This window comes from Onychomys torridus, chromosome 7 (genome assembly GCF_903995425.1).
Source record: "Onychomys torridus chromosome 7, mOncTor1.1, whole genome shotgun sequence".
Taxonomy (NCBI): Eukaryota; Metazoa; Chordata; class Mammalia; order Rodentia; family Cricetidae; genus Onychomys; species Onychomys torridus.
The window spans coordinates 108271751-108287674 of NC_050449.1; the positions used below are offsets into that span (position 1 = coordinate 108271751).

General features: G+C 41.5%; 1 protein-coding gene across 1 annotated transcript in view; it reads left to right on the forward strand.

The window, feature by feature from the left end:
- Gadl1 (glutamate decarboxylase like 1) overlaps positions 1-15924 on the forward strand; it is a 143516-nt gene that overhangs the window by 94382 nt on the left and 33210 nt on the right. Inside the window, exon 13 of the mRNA XM_036194121.1 lies at positions 965-1054. Coding sequence (XP_036050014.1) covers positions 965-1054 — 90 coding nt within the window. The remainder of the gene's footprint in view (positions 1-964; positions 1055-15924) is intronic.

Below are 15924 nucleotides of genomic sequence, written 5' to 3' on the forward strand. Positions count from 1 at the left end.
CTCTATAGTTTAAAGATTTGTAACTCTTTCTCTTTGTCAAATCCAATGAGAATGTTAGAAATTTCGAAGATGAAAGGGTGAGTGGATCAAGAACTTATCATGGTGAGCTGGAAACATCCCTCGGTTTTCAGCGATGATTTAAAAATCCACCGACAGCAGAACTCCATGTGGTACTAGTCTTGATCTTAAGATATGAGAAGCTGGCTGTTTATTCTTTCTGAAGTACCACAGACTTCATAGTGGAGTGCTGACAACCCAGGAGCTATTAAGAACCACAATCATTGGTTACTGGCTACAAACTACATTTGTAGTGAGAAAGTATCAAAGATGTCTCAATAACTGTTAGTGCTGAGTGTCCAGGGAAGAAAGTGGCTATCATCTGCAATGACTTCTGAGTAAACGGAGTTGTGTCTCACTTGAGAGTCCACCCCAAAATATACTCAGTGCTGGTAGAGTACATGTCTTTTGATGGTCTTTGGCATGCTTTGTCTTACATTGTGCTCCAATGAAGACAGAGATTCATCCTGTGACAATGTCTATGTTACAGTGTATATGCATGTGTGTGTGCTTATGTGTGTGTGCATGTGTGTACATGTGTGTATGTATGTGTGCATGTGTGTACGTGTGTGTGTGTGTGCATGTGCGTGTGCATGTGTGTGTGCGTGTGTGTGTGTGTGTGTGTGTGTGTGTGTGTGTGCATGCACATGTGCGTGCTGGGTTTTGAGCCCATCCTTATGTAGAAGAAAGAGAACCTTCTAGATCCAAACTCTGATAAAATATTGTCAGAAGTCATAAAGAGCTACTATGCAAGAGCTTGGCTGTTTTATAAGTTATACTCACTTGGTGATTCTTAAGAGACTAGCATAGAGTTTATAAGTCTTTGTTTAATTGCATTCTAAGATGAATCTGAAGGTTAAAAAAAACCAGCATTCTTCTTATTCTACTTTTTTTATATAATCCTCAGCCTGAATACACCAATGTTTGCTTTTGGTACATTCCACCGAGTCTCAGAGAGATGGAAGAGGGACCAGAGTTCTGGAAAAAGCTTAGCTTGGTAAGTAATGAGTAGGTTGTGTTTTTTCTTTTGAGGAGATGGATTCAGTGCACATGCCTATTGGTCTGTGGGTAACTCTGTATGTGATTTCCTCTTAAAGACCCAGAGAAGTACCTTAATTTCTGGCACTTCTCTCAGGAGAACTGAATGACATGCCAACAGTTGTAAACTGTGTTTACATCTGGCACATTGACTCTCCTGGTCCATACACACACTTGCAGAAACAGCTATGCTGTGCACAATATACCTGTAGACTCTCTGAGAAGCCCCACCTCCCTATGAGCTTCTGCAAGTGTGAGGGGGTTGCAGGGTTCATTCACAGCTGTGGGATCAATGTTTGATGCCATTACCATCTCAGTACTCTGTCACCTCACTTGAAAACATGCAAAACCCTAAATCAGACACTGTTACTTTGGGGAAGGTGTCTCTGGCTTCTTGTGTTTTTGAAAGAAAGAACTTGATAGGGGGGTGGGGAGAATCTGAGCAGAAATTTATTTAGGTAAGTAAACACTCCAAAGAGAAATTAGACTGGGCTACCCCAAGGTAGTCAGGGGGAGTCCATTCAATTCTGTGTTGCATATTCTAAAGACATTTTAAATGAATATTTATGAGATTGGTGGTATATTCATGGGATGAGGGAACCCTTTGCCCTCCCTCATTGTGATGAACTAGAATATCCCTTGTAGACTGTCTAGAAAAGTCTACAAAATCAGGTCATATCAAGCCACAAAGAACATGATGATGTGTGGGAGAATGCCAGGGGCCTTAGGTTCTGATGAAGAGTGAACAAGCTAACTGCAGTTTCAAGAATTCTTAACCACAAAGGAGCATGCTGACCATCCAGAGACATCATTGCTAATATCCAACTGCTGTGTTCCTTTGTTACCTCACATCTCACTTTTCACCTACCCCGGCTCAATACCCAGTGAGCAATATTCTATTCTCCTTACCAGAAAACCTTGTACCACATACCCAAGGGACTTTCAGGAAAAAAAAAAAAGGATTCTGAGTCTGGTTTTTCAACTGAATAAAACATGCTTGAATGTGTCTTCATGGGGTTTGAGGGATAGCTCAGCAGTAAAGCATGTGCCTATCATTTCCTCATGGGTTCAAAACCCTGAGTCACAGACTGAGCCCTGGAAACAAATAGATGCCTTCTGTAGCTGCAGAGAGATGCTGATGTAGAGAAGCCCCTGGCCCCAGGGGCTGCTTCTATTTCATCCATGCTTCTCTTCACCTGGCCCTAAACATAAAATCCTGCCTCTTATCCTGCTTTCCAAGGACCATGAAGTCTCATTAGCCAACATCCTCATCCCTTCTCCCAGCTGCATATTGAAAATTAACTTGGGCGTTTTGGACATATAGCAGGCATGTGAGAATTCATGATGTATTGGTACCTTTAAAACTAGGTCATCCCCTCTTCCCTCTGTATCTTTCCTCCCAAGGCAAATGGAGAAGACTTCATCTCAAGTTCATAAAAGCTCTGGTTTGCAATCCCTCTCCTCCTCTCACAGGAGGAGATACTAAGTATTTAAACAGCTCTTGACAGTTGATATCCCTTCAACTTGCCCTTTGAAAGAAAGGGAAAAGACTTGCCAAGCAGACAGCAGTAAACAGTTACTGAGGGCTGGATGTATTAAGCACTAGGGAGACAAATATCAAAAGAACTTGGTCTATGCCCTTGACACGTTCATGTTCAGGGATATAGCGAGGAAAGAGTGATGAGGATAAGCTCTGCTTGCAGCAAAAGCAGAGGGCACACCTCTGCTTCAGTATGTGACACTGGAGTGCAGTCTTGCATGGTAGAGATGCCCGGAAGCAAACAACCAGAAGAAATAGATCTTACAGAAGTTCAGAATGTGAAGATCCTAAGAGTCAAGAGAAGGGGGCGTGCCCCAGGTTAGGAAGGGGCAGTGATGGATGTGAGGATGGCGAGCAGAGCTGGAGCTTTTTTTCCATAAGCAAATTAAGAGAGAGAAAGCATTTCATGGCCTATGAACTATGACCCTCTGTGACCTTACCTGATGGCATGAACTCTCAGCTCAAACCATTTCTCTTATTTAGTACACATTGATGCCTCATGTACTGTGGCACACTGGTTAACCAATATATACATACGGTATCTCCTGTCAAACCTGAGCTCAGGAAGAGTGGAGATTAATTTTAATTTTTAACTTGAATGGAATGATGGTTAATTTTAATTTTTAACTCAACGAATTAAAGAACACCTAGGTCACTGGCAAGGTACACCTCTGGATATCTGTAAGGGCATTTCCAGAAAGATCTAGCTGAGGAGGGAAGACCCCATTCTAAATATGAACAGCACCGTTCCCTGGGCAAGGGGTCCAGACTGAACGAAGAGGTGAGCTGAGCCCCAGCATTCATCTCCCTCCAACTCCTGACTGTGGGTACAATATGAGAAGCTGCCTCGGGAGCCTGAGGCCATGACTTCCTCAGCACAGTAGACTGTACCCCCAAACTGGGAGTCAACAGAAACCCTCCCTTTCTTAAGTTGCTGCTTGTCCTCGGTTTAGTCACAAGAAGAAAGAGAGCAGTTCAGGAGTGCAGATGGACAGAAGTCAGGGTGGCATCCATGTCCTGGCTTCTTCACACTCCCCCCTCATTTCAGTAGGTTCCCCGGGCCTTGAGGTCTGTCTGTTTTCTGTCACAGAGTGTAATAGGAAAGTGCTGTGGCAATACATTGCAGATGGTTAAAAAAAAAAGCTGAAGGGAAATGGGGCCATACAGGGTGGAATCTGAGTGAGGATTCAAAGGGTTTTCACTTTGATAGGTGGAGACTGAGCTTGTTGGGCAGAGCCTGAAGAGAAACTGCTTCAAGTTGAGAGAGATGGTCACAGGCCTGAAGATCATTTTTTGGTTGCTAAGAGAATTTATATGGAATGTGACATTTGTGTCTCTTTGACTCGGTGCCCCAGCACAGACAGAGATGAAGAACACTAAATGGTTTCCTGGAATGTAGCGTTGGTTTTGCCGTGTTTCCCCTTTGCTTCTACTCTGAGAAAACCAAAAATCAATCATGGATCTTGTCCTGATTACTGTTGTTTGTTATGAAAAATACCATGCAGGGGGCCCCACAGAGGGTGAGAGAGACACACACACCATGCAGACACAGCGCTCACCCAGAGAATTTATTGGGTGAAGAGACGAAGGGACACAGAGTATGCTCTGGAGATAAGAGGTGAAGAGAGGAAGAAAGAGGGGAAGGAGGAAGAGAAGGGGATGAAAACGCAGCCTTGTGGGAAGAGAGAGGGGGTTTGCTTTTAAAGGGGGCTTAGCTCATGTGTATAGAGACTATGCAGCCAGGCAGCAGATGTGCATAGATTATGTAGTGACTTACAGCCTTAGGACCCTGGGCTGTTTAGGCATCTGCCGGATACTGACAACTCATGTGTGGCTGTAGGACCCCGGGCTGACTTATATAGATGCCTGAATGCTAACATTATGACCAACTGCATCTTACAGACAAAAGTCCATTAAGGTGAAGAGGTGTGGTAGCAAGGGGCCAGAGCAGGAATCTGAGAGATCACATCTCCATCCACACACAGGAAGCTGAGAGATCACATGTCCATCCACACACAGGAAGCTGAGAGATCATGTCTCCATCCACACACTGGAGGCTGAGAGATCACATGTCCATCCACACACAGGAAACAGATCATGTCTTCATCCACACATAGGAATCTGAGAGATCACATCTCCATCCACACACAGGAAGCTGAAAGATCACATCTCCATCCACATACAGGAAGCTGAGAGATCACGTCTCCATCCACACACTGGAGGCTGAGAGATCACATGTCCATCCACACACAGGAAACAGATCATGTCTTCATCCACACATAGGAAGCTGAGAGAGCAGACTAGAAGCGGAATGAAGGTATAGAGTCTCAAAGCCCACCCATAGCAAGCTTCCTCCAGCAAGGCTCTATCTACCTCCTAAAAGTTCAATAACTTCCCAAACTAGGGACCAGGTATTCAAATATACAAACCTAAAAGGGATATTTCTCATTTCAAACTTCACAGATATATAAGTTAAAATCAGAAAATTCATATACTCTGTGTTTCTCACTTTCACAGGAAATCAAACACACATTAAGGCATTCTCTTTTATCCCCAACAATGGCCAACATTTGTTTTGGGATAGTTAGTATCCATGACTGCCTAGTCTTTGCTGGTGGAGCTTGGACAGATTGCTCAGTGGTTAAGAGCACTGGCTTTTCTTCCACAGGATCTGAGTTCATCTATATCAGGCAACTCAAAACTGTAACTCCAGCTGCAGGAGTTCTTATGTCATCGTCTAGCCTCTGCAAGGATTCATATACACATGGCATATACTGACAGAAACACACACACACACACACACACACACACACACACACACACATAGAAATTGAAATGAATTTTTACAAAAGAACAAATGTTTCTTTGCCTCTGATGTCACCCTTGCGTTTGCCTGGTTTAATATTATGCCTTTTGTCATGATTGTTTCTGGCTAGTGATGCGTATGCTGCAGGCAGTTGTCATGGGGCCTCAGGTTCTTAGTTATCCTATTCTCTCTCTGCATGGGTGTTTGTAGATGAATTTGGAAAGGGAGAGGTGAGGCATATGTATCTGTTGTTGATCCCTCTGATTTTGTGCTTACTGTAGTATGAGAGTGTAAGTGCATGATTTATAATCTGGAGCTCACTTAAAGCACACTTGGAATTTATTTCCTCATTTATCTTGGATGGGGAACCACAAACAAATAAATAAGGCAAAGGGGGCTTTTGTTTTTGTTTTTGCTCCTCTGGTCATACTAGCTGGGTGAGCTGCCAAGTCACAGAACTGCTGGTGTGATGGGGCTCATTTGGCAGCTGGAGGGAGAGGAGCTATTGAGAAATGAATCTGGCATATCATAGGGTATGAGTGTGTGTGAGTGTGTGTGTGTGTGTGTGTGTGTGTGTGAGAGAGAGAGAGAGAGAGGGGGGGGAGAAAGGGAGGTAGAGAGACAGATACAGAGGAGGGAGAGAGAAGGAGGAAGAGGGAGGGGGAGAGAGAGATACAGACACAGAGAGAGATGGGGAGAGAGGAAGGGAGGGAGGGAGAGAGAGGCAGGGAGGGAGGGAGGCTATTTCTGAGAACACAGGACTATGACAGCCATTTGGTGTCACTATGTTCAGTCAGCAGGCTAGTGTGACTTCCGTTCTCAAACATCCTCTACGGATGTGTCTCCTTCTGACCCCTTCCATGCAGTACTGTATCTCAGGTCTTCACTACTTTCCTGCCTAGATTGCATCTATCTTACCTCCTGACATCTCCTTTTCTCTTCTCTTCTCTCTCTCTCTCTCTCTCTCTCTCTCTCTCTCATTTTTGTTTTGTTTTGTTTTGTTTGTTTGTTTTTTGAGACAGGGTTTCTCTTTGTAGTTTTGGTGCCTGTCCTGGATCTCACTCTGTAGACCAGGCTGGACTAGAACTCACCGAGGTTTGCTGGCTCTGCCTCCTGAAGGCTGGGATTAAAGGTGTGTACCACCACCACCTGGCCACCTTCCTCTTTTTCTATTCCTCCCAGCACATTTTCAACTCTAGTCCTGCTGCATTAGCACTGGCATACTGCAAGACTAGAGCTATTCCCCATTCTCTGCAGCAGCAGCCATCATCTCCAGCAGATCCAATGGCCACTGTTCACAACAAATACTGTTCGTATTCCCTTTATTTTCTCCTTCAGATCCAATGGCCACTGTTCACAACAAATACTGTTAGTATTCCCTTTGTTTTCCCAAGTGGTACACCAATGTACATAATTCTGTAAGGGCTAAATGGGGACTTATATGCCATGAAAGAACAAAATTGTTAATAATTAGATATATATTTCATTATATCACACCAATACTTGTGCATGGCAGCTTCTGAAGACACCTGGACTCTATAAAATTCCTGTCTGTGCTCTGAGAAGTACAGTGAGTGTGATCCATACACAAAGGCAGAACACTACAAATAGGTAATATCTGTCTTGAAAATAATAAGGATGATATAGTATTAGTGGCAACATTCTCAAAAAACAGCACACAAGTTTGTTTAGAAGAAAATACTTCTTCTCTTGATTTACATGAAGTCAAAAATGCCATCTATTAAAAATGGATGCAGGAATTGGTGAGATGGCATAGCATATGAGGGTTATTGGCCAAAACTGATGACGTGGGACACACACACACACACACACACACACACACACACACACACAAATGAATGTAATACAAAATTTTTAATGGTCATAGAGGGGCTAAGGAGAAAGTCAGTCAGTAAACTGATTGTGTGCAAGCATGAGCACCTGAACTGGCTTCCCCAAATTCATGTTAGAAGAAAGCCATGGCATCCCAGCACTGGAGGGGCAGAGACAGAGGAATCCCTGGGGCTTACAAGCCAGCCAGTTTAGTGAGTTCCAGGAGAGCAGGAGACCTTGCCAATGACTTTTTACTTTTTTAAAATAAAATTAAATTAAAAGGTGGGAATTGACACCTGGGGTTCCCCTCTGCCCTCTACACATATGTTGACATACATCTGCATGCATATGTGATACAAAAATTATTATATAGAAATGATAGGATAAAAAGAATAGATTATTGAATCTACTCTAAAAATATAGAAATGATAGGATAAAATAGATTATTGAGTAAACTCTGAAAAGAAAAAAAAGAGGCTATAGATATGATAAGATAAAAGATTATTGAATCCACTCTGAAAAAAAGATATAAAAATGATAAGATAAAGGGTAGATTATTGAATCTACTCTGAAAAGAAAAAAGGGAGGACTTGGATATGATAAGCTAAAAAGGTAGATTATTGAACCTCCTTTTAGAAAGCAACTGCTAATTTTAAGTATTTTACATTGGATTGGATTTTTGTATATTATATATAAATTTTGTATATTGATACAAATTTGATATTTTGGAACACACTGTACATACATTTCTAATCTTGTTCTAATTCTTGTTCAAGTTGTACCTATACAACTCATTTGACAATGCAATGCAAATTGCTAGTCTTTGAAAGTTATTATTACCAACTAATTAGGATATAAAGAAATGAAAATTAGTAATTAGTTATTATAATCAGACTTGTAGTCAGGTGTATTTTCAAGGTCAAACAGCTATATCTTAGATACTGACAGGTCATCTTTAAACACTTCAGAGATCTACAGAATATGGCATTTAAGATGTTTTAATAACACAGATTCTTTTTTTTTTTTAATGACAATGAGACATATCTGCTCCTGGCAGCACCAATCTACTTCAGAGAAAATAATGAGCATAGAAGAAACTCTATATAGAGTTTACTTTCTTTGTGACAAAAGTTAGCCACTGGGCAAGAAAGTTCCCTTGCCTCAACTGCTTACAGTATGCTGTGAAAATTGACAAGCAGGACATAAAAAAAGGACTGCCAATTCTTGCCAAGGCAAAGTAGGAAGACCCTTTAGAAAATCCTGTTTCACAAATGAGTCTGTCATTTATGCTAGGCCTGTAGGGCAAAGATGGATAGCCCAACATTGCAAGGGAATCTTGGGTGACTGGCCAGGCAGTCAGCTGTTTCTGTCATTTCTCACATTTTTTTTGGAAGTCTCTTATTTGCACTTCCTGATTACTCAGTAAATATTATTTCCTTCTCAGATCTCTGAGGGAGTTGAAGATTAGATAGTTATAGTTTTCCTTGTTAACAAATTCAGAAAAGAAGCTCACTAAAGAGATATAAAGTGTATAAGTTTGAAAGATATCAAAAGACAGTTTTGGGTTGGTAATACAAGTTAGGATAGAATGTAAATTAGGTACAACATTTTGTACTCACCAAAGTAGGATAAATAATGGAGTATTTTCTCTGAATTTGTCAAATATTAATGTAATTCTTGACTGTATATATTGTATATACTTACTGTACTTATTGTATATAGTTTTTCTTATATTAGTTATAACCTTATTTTATTATTTTAGACAAAAAAAAAGGAAAATGTGGTGATCTATTGAGTACCCTAATAAAATTTGCATGAAAAACAGAACAGAACAAGTCAGTAGATTAAACACAGAGGCCAGGCAGTGGTGATATACACCTTTAATCCTAGTACTTGGGAGACAGAGATCAGTCTGGATCTCTGTAAGTTCAAAGCCACCCTGGACTACATAAGATTGACTCAGTCTAGGAGAGAAACAGAGCCAGGCAGTTGTGGCACACACCTTTAATCTCAATATTCATAAGTCATATACCTTTAATCCCAACACTTGAGATCTCATGCCTTTGCTTGGGAAGTCACAGGCCTTTAATCCCAGCACTAAAATTGAGGTGATATAGTTGGTGGAGAAAGGTGTATAAGGTGTGAGGAGATAAGAACTAGAAGCCTTTTAGCTGAGGAAGCTCATTTGGCTAGAGACCTATTGGCTGAGCCTTTTCAGGTTGAGTAGTCCCAGAGGTTAAGAGGTTGCTTATTCCTTTGTCTCTCCGATCTTACAACATTCACCCCAATATTCTGGCTCTGGGTTTTTGTTAAAAGACCATTTAGGAATTTGTGTTACACGTGTGTGTACCCACATGCCATTTTAAATGTTGCTGCCTGAGATTAAGCAGCAGCTGAGTCCTCTGGGTTTTTTGTTTGCTTGTTTGTTTTTACTATGTGTGTGTGTGGGGGGTGGTGGTATGTGCACATGTAGGTATGTGCATGTGCATGCCAGAACTTCTATATCAGATGTCTTCCTCTATCACTCTCCATCTAATTTTTTGATACAGGACTTCTTACTAAACCCAGTTAGGATAGGCAGTCTATCCTGTGAGTCCATGTCGTCCTACCTATACCTCCCCAATGCTAGGATTCTAGGCACCTGTCATCACACTTGGATTTTTCATGTGGTTTCTGGCATATTAAACTCAGGTCTCTCATGCTGGCAAAGTCAGCACTTTAATGGCTAAGCCATTTCCCCAGCCCATTCTCTAAGCTTCTTGTGGGCATATAAATCTGCTGTTTTACTGGAGTGACATAAAATACATGAAAATCTTAATTTTACACACATTTTCTTTTATCAATTTCAACCTTTAAAATGTTCCCTTACAAATAGTAACAGAATTGTGAGGAATAAAAATATACTCAAGTTTCACAGCTATTCAAAATAACAATATACTAAGAAGTAACTAAATAGCCAACTCTAGGGAACTAGTTGAATTTTAGTATATAACTTATAGGTAAATTTAATGTTCAAACAATTAAAATATATCATTAATTAGGAAAAACAATTTCCAAATCAACTACTATAGCATACCAATTTTGAAAAATTATGTTCATATATAATGATCTCTCTCTCTCTCTCTCTCTCTCTCTCTCTCTGTGTGTGTGTGTGTGTGTGTGTGTGTGTGTGTGTGTTTGTGTGTATACATATATACATACTTATGTGTATATGATGTAGAGGGAGCAGAGATTTACTAGTTTATTCTCCCTTTGCTATGAAGAAATACCTGACAGGAAGCAGTTTCAGGGAGGAAGGTTTGATTTGGGCTTACAGTTCAAGAGAATACATTTTATTATGGTAAGGGGGACAATGGCCTCAGGAATGGAGGGCAGATGGTCACATTTGTATCCATAGGATGAAGGGCAGCTGGTCACATTGTAGCCACAGGAACATGGGCAGCTGGTCACATTGTATCCACAGGACCAAGGGAGCAGCTGGTCATATTGTATCTGCAGGGACAAGGGCAGCTAGTCATACTGTATCCAGAGTCAAGGTGGTCACTTCCCTTCTCCTTTTTGAGCAGTCTAGAATCCTACCTAGCCCATGGAATGATACAACCTTTCCACCTCAATTAATCTAATTTAAAAAGTTCTTCATAGAGATGCCCAGAGATTCCTTTCCATGGTAATTCTAAACCCATCAAGTTGACAGTGGAGATTGACCATCACAGATATTAAGTGTGTATAAAATCATGTGTGTGTGTGTGTGTGTGCTTGATTAAGAACAGAGAGGAGAAGCCAAGCTCTGCCTACAGTAAGTTTATTCATTGTGTGTTGGTTAGGAGCTGCCCCAGAAAGACCAGTTGAGGACAGGCATTTGGGAATAGGATATAAAGACAAAGGAGAAACAGGCCCCTTGCCTCATCCTTAACATTCTAATGAAAATATCCTTTTCTGTGGACATTTCATTTACAAAGTCTGTGTCCCATGAACAAAATCCTAACATCTTGTAAGGACTTAACACACCTTCCTTTGCACTCCTGTGTGGTTACAACAACCTGTTCTGATTTTCTGACATGCAGATTCAATACTAATGCTGACCATTTCTGGCAATGTCCCTTCTTTTCAGTCACTGAAGAATTAGTTTTTCTAGGCTTTCCTTTACACATTTGTTGTTTTATTGCTTAGTTGTAGATATAATTTGACAGATGACTCCAGATGTCCTTAGAGAGAATCCATGTTGCCTCAACAGATTTTCAATGAGCAGCCCTTTAAGAGGAGGGTGCATGAGCTGGGCAGCCCCACAGATGTCCAAACAGGCCACCTCTTAGTGCTGTGGCAGATTTTCCAAGGGTCTTTGGCATGCCTTGTTCAGGTCCTCACTGTGCCTTCATACTTCAAGCATTGAGACTCCATTCTCCAATCTACCAGTGGCATTTTAGCGACCATCTTTTGGTTGCTTTAATGTATTCTTGTGTGCACACATGTGCACACATGCAAGTGTACGTGTGTTCAAGAGAACTTGCACATCTCCTAGTTTTGGGAATTCTGCTTCTGATTTTCTTTCAATCATATTCTGTGATAATGGGATACCCAGTTACTGTGTTTTGGATTGTGATGCATCTGGATGCATCTCCTCACTGTATTTCCTCATCTCCCCATCCCTTGGATGACGTGGCTCCTTGCTGCTCCTCAGGCTTGCTTACCCTGAGGATTTTCTCTCTTCCTGGGTAGTTCCAAGTCCAAGGTGAATGTGTGAAGCTACTTAGAGCAGGGAGTCTGGAGGCAGCAGGGCTGCAGGGGGACAAGCACCACTTGAGGGAGAAGTCATCTTAAGTCCTAGAAGGGACCACAGCCTGTGAGGCCTCTGAAGGACCCCTGGGGGCCATGGGAACCATAGTCATTAGTGAGGATGGAATTTCTGCCTGGCCTTTTAGAACGGTGGCATGAACTGATTTAGAGGAAATAAAGTGTTGTGACATTTCTTGAGCTCTTGAGTTTACAGGACAACATTCATACCCACAACACAGCCATTAAGGAAATTGCACTGGACACAATGAGGAATTTATTGTTGCTGAATAAAGAATGAACCCTGGGTTAAAGAAAAAAAAAACTTTCCCCAATTATCTTTGAAGCACCTTTGCCAGTACCAAAGCTGCCCTCTGCTGGCGGTTCTGATCATTGCTTTGTTCCTGGATGGGAATGGACACTCAGCTGGCAAGCCCTGTGAAAACAATGTACAGAATTTGAGGGTGACAGCCACCAAGACTACCTAGTGAGGCAGTGGATAGAATTCTCGAAGGATCTACCTGCTCCTTCACTTCCCTAGAAATGTAAATTTGTGCCTCTGTGCTCCTCTGGACTCAGAGAAAGCCATGCCCTTGTCTCCTTTCCTCATTTGCCTTTAGGGCTGCACCCCTACTCAGGACCCCCTCTCCCGCCTGCTCTCTGCTGCTTCTGTCCTGACCCCAGTTCCTACCTTCTCTCTCTTCTCCTCTTTCCCAAATGCTTCTCCTTTCCCCATCTCATACATTGTTCACCAAAACTAAGAGACGTGCCCAGACTTGGACAAAGTGTAGATGGGGATGTGATTTTCTTTTCCTGATGTGCCCCCTCAAGTTCCAACTACCAGTCCATCTGTCTGTGTCTTGTCTGTCTGTCTGTCTGTCTATCAGATATCTATATCTCTCCATCCTATCAGATGAAACTCTAGAATGAAAAGGCACAAACACTGCTAACAGTATGCTGTAGTCTATAATAAATCCCATAGATAGAGCTGACAATTCCCCATAGGTGTAGAAAGTGTGCTGTTTGGTGCCGTGAATAGTTTGTCACTGCAAACAACAACTGATGGGCATCTTCATGTTGGCATCCACTTTCCTTCCTTCTTTCCTTCCTTTTTTCCTTCCTTCTTTCCTTCCTTCCTTCCTTCCTTCCTTCTTTTTTTGGGGGGTCAGGGTCTCACTATGTAGATGGGATCACATGGAGATCTCTCTCTAGTCTATGCTAGCCCCAGACTCAGAGATCCACCTGCCTTTGCCTTCTGAGTGCTGGGATGAAAGGCGTGCGCTACTGCTTTTTTTCCGTTGAGTCTGGGTCTCATGGGCCTCAGTTGGCTTCAGCCTTGGTATGTAGTCAAGGAAGACAATGGACTTCGGATCTTTCTGCTTCTCCACCTTCCAGGTGCCAGTTATAGTTGTGGCTCTAACCAACTTATGCAGTACTGTGCATCAGACCCAAGGCCTTGTATATGTGAAGAGAGTACTCTACCAAATAAGCTGCATCCCAGCCTTGAGTCCTGGAATGCTCATATCCACTTTTGATTTTTACTACTTCCATAGTGCAAACTGCCCCCAATGTAGCGTAGCTGCTGACTGGAATTTGTGTGGCTTTTTTTTTTTTTTTTTTTTTTGGTTTTTCGAGACAAGGTTTCTCCATGTAGTTTTGGTGCCTGTCCTGGATCTCACTCTGTAGACCAAGCTGTCCTTGAACTCACAGAGATCTGCCTGGCTCTGCCTCCTAAGTTCTGGGATTAAAGGCATGTGCCACTGGCTTTTGAGCCTGGTTGTGCATATGCATTATGAATTATTCTAAGATTTTTTATTTTTAAATTGTGTGTGTGAATATACAATAGACAGAATTAAATCCTCTGGAGTTAAGGGAGCTATGAGCTGCCAGACATAGATATAGGGGACCAAACTCAGGGCCTCTGCAAGAGCAATATGTGTTCTTAACCAGTAAGCCTTATCTATAGCCCCTGTGCAATTAATCTTTAATAAGTTTGGACCCCTTTGCAATTCTGAAAGTCAGAAGAGAGTACACAGCCTTCCACATAGCTGTGGCCACACTGGGTATCACTGGTGGACAGTGGAGGGTATACTTAGAGAGGGGAAGTGGTGCTGTCTTGGGTCTGCCCTACTGTATATTGTATTAATTCTTGGCAGCCAAATGGTTTTCTTGTCCCCCCTCTTGATGGATTGTATCTCTCTATGTATTTAGCTTTCTCATATTTTACATATTCATATTTTGAAATCAGATATTTCCTGATAAATTTGAATGAGGGTGTACATAGCTTGGGTTTGAGAACACTGTTTGTCACCTGGCATGCAAATATTGCCCTCATCACAATGCCTTTTTTATTTTAGTCTTGTTGGATTTTTCCCCTGTACAGAAGTTTTGAATTTTTTATGTATTCAAATCTGTCAGTCTTTTTCCTCATGATTTATTCCAAGGCTTCAAAGCTGAAGTTACTGTTGTTTCATGAACCTGATAAATATTCTAATCCATCTCCTGCTGACTTCCCATCAGTCAATATTCTGTGTTTAAATCCTTCATCCATGTGGAGGGTATTTTTGTATACAGAGTAAAAAATTAATTCAATCTAATTATTTCCCCCAAATTAGTACACTGATATTTCAATTCAATTTATTAAACAATTCTTCCCACTAATATCATTAGCAAAGTTGGTGTTTTCTGTGTATTATGTTTTTAAGAAATACTTGGTTCTATTTCTAGGTACCCCAATCCATTCTAGAGATTTGTGTTTCTGGTTTGGGGTCAAGAACCATGGGTGTCTGAAGGATGTTGCTTTATTATATAATCTGGAATCAGTTCAAACTACCTTTTTGTTGTTGTTATTGTAAAGTGGGTTATTGAAATATGATATTTTAATATTTTAACATTAGGTTTATTCATTTTATTTGGTGTGTACTTTACCCACAAGTACCTTTGTGCACTGTGTGTGCCTGGTGCAGTTCAGAAGAGGGCATTGAATCACCTAGAACTGGAGATGTGGATGTTTGTGAATCACCATGTGGCTGCTGAGAATCAAACCCGGCTCCACTGCAAGAACAACACTTGTTATTAACCACTGAGTCTCCTCTCCAGCCCCATGAGAGGAGTTTTTAATTTTTGGCATATGTATTTTAGAACTTTAAAAGGTTTTCTTGTGTTTTTTTAAAGGAAACTTTGTTAAGAATTTTAGCAGAGTTTAAGTTACAGGCTCTAGAGATGAATGGACGCTCCAGTACCTCTGCCATTCACTGGATGTGATCCTGCATGGCCTGGGTAGTTACTAAGCATTTCTTTATCCATATGGCTTCATTGAGAACATGACAAAAGTGGTGGTTGGAGAGATGGCTCAGCAGTAACAGAGTTAGATGCCCCCTCTGAGAAGGAGAGTCTAGTTCCCTGCACTCATGTTACGTGGCATAACCGCCTATAATTTCAGCTCCAGAGGCTCCAGCTCCCTCCCTCCAGCTCCAACTGCACTCACATGCACAAACTCAAATCCACTCACATATACACATAATAAAAATAAAAAGTAGTATCTTATATACATTTAAAAAAAGATCATGAGGAAATTAAGCTGGTCACAATTATACATTCCTGGAATCCAGGTACTTTAGATTTGGAGGACTATGAGACCAGCCTGCTTTGAATATATATGATGTTCAAGGCCAACTTAGGCTGAATGCGACTCCTGTATCAAAAATCAACCAAACAAGAGTGTGAAGGAAGGTCTTGGGGGATGGTTCAGTCAGTAAAGTACTTGGCATGCAGGATGAGAACTTCAGGTTGATTCCCAGAAGCCATATGAAGAAGAAGCCAGACATCACCATGACAGCATATGCTCACAACATGAGAAGTGAAGAGAGGCAGATCTTGG